This window comes from Hydractinia symbiolongicarpus, chromosome 5 (assembly GCF_029227915.1).
Source record: "Hydractinia symbiolongicarpus strain clone_291-10 chromosome 5, HSymV2.1, whole genome shotgun sequence".
In the NCBI taxonomy this organism is placed as follows: Eukaryota; Metazoa; Cnidaria; class Hydrozoa; order Anthoathecata; family Hydractiniidae; genus Hydractinia; species Hydractinia symbiolongicarpus.
In genome coordinates this window covers 25,397,510-25,404,488 of record NC_079879.1, presented here as the reverse complement: position 1 = coordinate 25,404,488, position 6,979 = coordinate 25,397,510, and the positions used below count along the sequence as shown (strand labels likewise).

At 33.7% G+C, this 6,979-nt stretch overlaps 1 protein-coding gene across 1 annotated transcript; it reads left to right on the top strand.

Annotated features, from left to right (window-relative positions):
• The first annotated feature begins 995 nt into the window (after positions 1-995).
• LOC130645634 (uncharacterized) lies at positions 996-2,695 on the top strand. The gene is made up of 2 exons (XM_057451684.1): positions 996-1,389; positions 1,468-2,695. Exons 1-2 carry the CDS (start codon positions 1,187-1,189, stop codon positions 2,576-2,578), a joined length of 1,314 nt encoding a protein of 437 aa, XP_057307667.1. The 5' UTR covers positions 996-1,186; the 3' UTR covers positions 2,579-2,695.
• Positions 2,696-6,979: the final 4,284 nt, after the last annotated feature.

Below are 6,979 nucleotides of genomic sequence, written 5' to 3'. Positions count from 1 at the left end.
ATCGGGGAAAACGGATTCTGAAGTGTTTGAATTGAGAACATAAACACTTTATAACATTTTATGTCTGAACGAATATCAGACCAGAATTTTTAGTATTTTCCATTTTAAATAGTTTACTATGGAGGTTTTGAGTCGTGACATTTTAATAACAGGTGGAGTCACAAAACCTGGAATATAATATGCCAGTCATAGTCATAGAGCAAATAATTCAGAAGATATTAAATTTAAACAAGAAGCCCTGTGGCTTAAAATTTTCCGCCATAATAATAATCTGAAAAAGTACTGAACTTTGAAGAGGACTGGGGGAACAAAATCATTGTATATTCTAAAATTTTAAAATTCAATTTTTGATTATTATTGTAACTGTAAATCATAGCTAACTTAACTTACATAAACTTTATTTCTCTATATAAGAACAATTTTAAAAGAAAAATAATAAACCTGAAAATTGACGAATAATAAAAGCAAAATAAGAACAACGGCAAGGTTAAAAATTTATCTATTTTCTCCTTTTCTCTGAAAAATAACTTAGAAAATATCTTTAAAGGTGGCAGCAATTTTTTTTTTTTTTTTTTACATTATCAGTTAGGAAAGTTTATTTTCAGACTACATATTCTTATTTTTTTCTTTCATGACATATTGTCACGATTTTGTAGCTATAAATCTTTCACCAAAAATATTCAGCCTCAACAATTCCTCTAAATTAAAATTCATGAATAATTAGCTTTACGTGCTTGCAAAATTGTACAGAGGGAAATGACGTTAATAACATCAAAGATGGCGCATAAGGCGATCTTCATTATGCTACACTGCACGAGCTTTAACTTTCGATTATAAACTTTAAAATAAAGTAATGTTCATTGGATAATAAAACAATTTGTTGCACTGTTATTCTTATTGGCTTAAAACTCAATTTAGCCTCGTTCTCAGAAAAAAATCTGTCAAAACGAGGATTTAAGCTTTAGCCTGGATAAGTTTTAGGCGTCCAGGCTCTGGGCTGTCTCTATCTATCTATCTTTCTATAGCTTGGTTCTCACTATGGGCTAACGATGAGCTAACCATAGTGCGCATGTTGTGTTAGCCGATTTCAATTTTTGAGCTACAGGTACCTGATATGTTCATTTCACGTTCACACAACAGCGCATCGTTAGCTCTTTTGTAGCCGAAACTAAAACGAGAAGGAGCTATGAAAAAGAAAGAACGAAAAAATGTCTTGTTGTTATTGTTACTTCGAAGAAGACGACGTAGCCTAGAAAGAAGAGCATTAACAAAATTGCAAAGAAGGAAAATATTTTGGGTCAGAGAAATCTTTCTTAGAAGAAAAGAGCTTGGAGAATACCATCGTTTATTTCAAGAACTTAAAGTTTCCGACAGAGAGTATTTCTTTAGGTAAAATTATGTTCGCTGATCCTACAGTCAGTTGTATTTGCATATCACGATTAGGGTGTCGGTGTTAATTTTATTAAGGTACTTGCGCATGTCACCGGACCGATTCGAACATCTGTTGTCGTTGGTTGGTCCAGTAATTCAAAGACAAGACACTCATATGAGAGAATCGATATCAGCGGAACAGCGGCTGGTCATTACCATAAGGTATCTATCAAGTGGTGATGCTCAGCAATCTTTATGCTATTCCTTCCGTATTAGCAAATCAACAATATCATCAATTATTTCGGAAACGTGTATTGCAATCTACGAGCAGCTCAAAATCAAGTATTTGAACGCTCCAAATGCGCAGGAAGATTGGCTAAGAATTGCAGATACCTTTGAAGCGAATTGGAACATGCCACATGTAATAGGAGCAATAGATGGGAAGCATATCAGGATCCAATGTCCAAAATTCACAGGCACACAATATTATAACTATAAAGGTTTTTTTAGTTTAGTTTTAATGGCAGTTTGTGATGCCAATTATTGTTTCACAATGTATGATGTGGGACAATTTGGAAGCAACAATGACAGTGTTGTACTGGCCAATTCAGCAATGGGAAAGGCATTGGAAGAAGATGCATTGAATGTTCCCAAGGGCACGATTATTAATCAAAACACCGGAGCAGTTCCTTTTTATCTTGTTGGAGATGAAATTTTTCCTCTTAAAACTTGGTTAATGAGACCCTACCCTGGATCTGTTCTTACCAGTGAAGAAAAGAGAATCTTTAATTATCGGCTTTCCAGAGCAAGAAGGGTAATTGAGAACGCATTTGGCATCCTTGGCACCAGATGGAGAATCTTTCACAAGCCCATCAAAGCTACCGTTAAAAATGTGGAAGATTACACTCTCGCTTGCCTCAGTCTTCATAACTATTTGAGACAAACCGACAACGCTATGTATACTCCGCAGGGTTTCCTTGACTCTGAAAGCAAAGATGAACAGATTAAGGAGGGAGAGTGGAGTTCGATGAGAAAAAATCTTACAACGATGTTTCAAAACCTAAATCCGATTCGCGGGTCTAGATATAGTAAAGATGCCCTTCAAATGAGGAATACTATTACAGATTATGTTAATAGTGCTGTTGCTGCAGTCTCGTGGCAATACGATTATATAAGGAGAACAAGTCACCACTCTTTCGGTTTTTAGTTTTTATATATTATGAAAAACGGTTATATATTACATGTACACTGTTTCATTTGATGCCTAGTGTAATATTTACAAGAAAAAATATCTTAATTATGCACCATTCGCGTGTAAAATCCATTCCCCGGTGTACTCATTGCATCATTTTGGTTTGATGCAGTCGGTGTAACAATACTATTGTGAACTGGACTAAAATGTGCCATTTGGTATTTAAATAAAACTCCTTGAATTTCGTGTTTCACCAAAATATATTCCCGCTCTGACAGCTTTCGCAAATCAGCCGCCAGTGACTTCACATACAAATCGATTGCATCCATCTCTTTTTCGGTGGAATCAGCCTTAATTGATTTACCCAAATCACGAACTAAATTGAGTTCCATGTCATCGAGGTATTCGTTTTTGTTTGTTCTTCTTCGTTTTGCAGCGTCCTTGTCATCTTTCGCTTGTCCGTTTGCAGGTCGACCTCTTTTTTTTAGAGTGCGCTGTTGTTGCTGTGGCACAGGTGAGGTTAAAGAACTTGTCCTACTGAAGGTTTCAGATGCCCCATCGTCGTTATCGTCCTCATGTTCGGTGAGATCAACGGGCAGCTCCGTGTCTTCATCTCCCTCTTCATCAGAACTATAATCCGTATGAATGTTGCTTCTACCCTCACGGACGTATATGAAGTTATCTAGCCAGGAAAGATATTTGTACAACTCCAAAGCCTTTTCAGCTTTTTCACTCTCTTTGGTGGTTGTGCCAGATTTTTTTGACTTCTTAAAATCATTCTTCTTTTTATTATACCTTTTTTGAAGCTTCTCAAAGGAGGTCTTGGCAGCATTCCCTAGAAGTAAAAACAATAATCTTTCGTAAATTTCCAGTATGCGTTTTTAACAAGAATACTTTAAAGCTGGTTTGACTTGAAAAAACAGATAATACACATTGCCAATTTGCACTTACCATTTTCAAGGAATTCGAGAGAATTAGCCACTTCTTCCCACGCATTTTTTACACAGTCTTTTTCTTTGTACCCCCTATCCGTTTTGTCAAAAAGACAGGGATAATCTTTCACCCTGAATGCTAACTTTTCTTCTTCTTCAAACGAACGTTTTTTTATTTTGTCAGCCATTTTAGTTTTGAAATGACCTTTTACAAAGAAGCATACTACTATTTGTAAACTAGCCATAGTTACCACTAATGCGCCCCGAATTACTAATAACGATTTCAAACATTCAAATTTAGAACGGGATTTAAAATTAAAATGGAAAATGGTGGACGTTTGAAATCTATAAAAACTGCAGTGTTAGAACTTATTATTTTCGTTATTTTCACATTTGGCTAAGGCTCTATCTATAAAGTTAGATCTTGATTAAATATATGTACACTTTAAACGCCTCTAGCCTTCTTGTTGTGTAATTTCACGTAATCATTGCTTTTGATTTTTGGTTAAAATTCGTTCAAAAGACTTACGCATACATTTATGACTTATCCAAACTCCAAAAATTCTTGTGCTGTAATAACAAATTGTGTCTGAAAGCTATTCTGCTGAAACATTTTCCGCCAAATATGACGAATATGATAGAAATGCAGTACGGAATTGCATAGAGGCTTGTGAATAAGCTTATTGCCCAGGGGAAAATTTTTAAATAAGAAGCCCTGCGACTTGAAGATTTCCGTCATTAGCCTAAAAGATTCTGAAATTTGAAGTAGACTTTAAAACGGAGAACAATGGGGTATATAAACACATCATAAGTATCCTAATTCTCAATTATTATTGCGTAAAATACAACTTGATAAATAAAAAATAATTTTTTTTTTACATATATATAGTATATATTCTAAAACAATAGTTAAAACTTTAACTGGATTTTTTTATAACTGATCTCGAAAATTCCAGGATGCAGGATTGCTATGTATGAACTTCACGATTCGAATATATATAATAACTTCTGAACAATTTCAATTTCAATGAATTATTACTCTGTTAAGTTACCAATAAAATCCTTAAAAATTTCTCTCGTTGAAGATTTTTCGAAACTGCTGATGGTGCATGGTTTCATAACAAATGATCTGAAAAAGAAAGTATATTTAAAATTGAGAAAGAAGAATACAATTTTACCAGAACTGAATTAATACTAGGTTGTTTAATTATTGTCTACTTATCTGATTTAAAGTTAGAATTTATTAAAAAGATACAAATCAATGCCATGTAATACACAAAAGGTATACTATATAAATAAAAATATATATATAAATTTAGTCAAGCTGGCTTTGATATCATTGTTAAACAAGTATAATATTAAGCAGGCGATACAAGATTTTCAAACCTGTGGACAATACAGGACTTATTTTGTTGAAATCGATTTATTGAATTTTACAAATTTGATTGTTTATTATCGGAAAGTTTATTATAGGAAATTGATTGGTCATTGTTTTCGAATTGAATTGAACAAGTTGATACAAAAAAGGGTAGACACTCAATTAATAAATTTGTCAGATTTGATAAATCAACAACATCATTTATAATTTCAAGAAAAAACATAAAAAAGGGAAGAAAACAAAGAAACCTGTAACATACTGTGGGTAGCGTCTAGTTGTACTGCAAGGGCTAACTATGTTATGTTATTGGTTAATTTATCAGTTCAACTTGACTGTTCCGTGCAATGAACAACAATATTTTTTCATGATTCAACAAATATCTTTTTATATATATTCTTGCGGTCTGATTCGTGTCAACCAATCACGGGCAGCCATTATGAAATGGGGTACAAATGCCGTAATTAATGTTTTTGTGGTGAAATCTTCATAAATACAATACTGGATTTTTCAAAGAATTCTTTTTTTTTAGTCAAATCTTTAATATGTTTTAGATACTGCTTAATTTTTGCTACTTTGCGACATTTTAACGACGTTTTACTTGTAAATTCTGTTTAAGTAAGGTTGCTACTTTGAAGGTTTGACCGTGAAAAGGCCACTTTGTTCTCCATCGGATAGCAACGAAGGAGAACATTCTGACCGCAAGAATACATGATAGCAGCCTCACAAAGGTTCCTTTAGAAGTTATTTTACTCACCCAAAACGCCTATACTTTTTACGGTGTATGTGGCTTATCAGCACCCTCGTTGATAAAATTACACAGGGCAGGATAAAAGTTTTTTGTTGCTTCTGAAAAAAAGGACTCTAATGAAAGCACTATTTTGTGCAGTTCTAGCTTGATAGCTGTAGTACAAGTGAGAGTAGTTTTACGACTATTAACTTATAAAATGCAAGAATTTAAAAATAAGTATTTAGCTCCCTAGCTACATAATTAAAGCTATTACGACAAGCCAGACCATCGGGAAGGGAAGACCAACAAAATGCAAGCAGTTTTAGTCATGGCCATACACGGAATGTTCTGTTCTTGATTGACTTTAAATTGTGATGCATTTATAAATTGCGGCCTTTGGATCAACGCCATAAACCGTTCTGAGTTTAATTTCATATAAAATATAAGTAATCCTTCTACTTACTGTTAACAAGTTTCGAAACAACTTGGACAAAGAAAAACAAACCTTTTCTTGAAGATGAATTCACGTGGGCTGCAGTGACATTTAAGCATATTAAACGAGACAATATTACAAAGCTTTAAATTAACATAACAAAACAATCTCGATTAATATTTTTTATGGCAGTCAAATCTTCAGAGACAACAAAGAAACCGAGACAAGATAAGTTTTGCTCGATCAGTGTTATTTTTGTCTTGATGGTACCAAACACACAGGTTGTGTTATATCAAACCTAGGTTGGATGTTCGAGCCGAAGTTCCCCCGCGAAGTTGAGAGTAAGAAAAAAACTTCTCCCATACATAAAACTAGCCATAGTTACCACTAATGCGCCCCGAATTACTAATAACGATTTCAAACATTCAAATTTAGAACGGGATTTAAAATTAAAATGGAAAATGGTGGACGTTTGAAATCTATAAAAACTGCAGTGTTAGAACTTATTATTTTCGTTATTTTCACATTTGGCTAAGGCTCTATCTATAAAGTTAGATCTTGATTAAATATATGTACACTTTAAACGCCTCTAGCCTTCTTGTTGTGTAATTTCACGTAATCATTGCTTTTGATTTTTGGTTAAAATTCGTTCAAAAGACTTACGCATACATTTTTGACTTATCAAATCTCCAAAAATTCTTGTGCTGTAATAACAAATTGTGTCTGAAAGCTATTCTGCTGAAACATTTTCCGCCAAATATGACGAATATGATAGAAATGCAGTACGGAATTGCATAGAGGCTTGTGAATAAGCTTATTGCCCAGGGGAAAATTTTTAAATAAGAAGCCCTGCGACTTGAAGATTTCCGTCATTAGCCTAAAAGATTCTGAAATTTGAAGTAGACTTTAAAACGGAGAACAATGGGGTATATAAACACATCATAAG

Bases quoted from the DNA above. Each gene is read 5' to 3' on its own strand.
- LOC130645634 (XM_057451684.1), top strand. From the start codon at position 1,187: ATGAAAAAGAAAGAACGAAAAAATGTCTTGTTGTTATTGTTACTTCGA. The intron at 1,390-1,467 runs GTAAAATTATGT...AATTTTATTAAG, and splicing joins GACAGAGAGTATTTCTTTAG to GTACTTGCGCATGTCACCGG.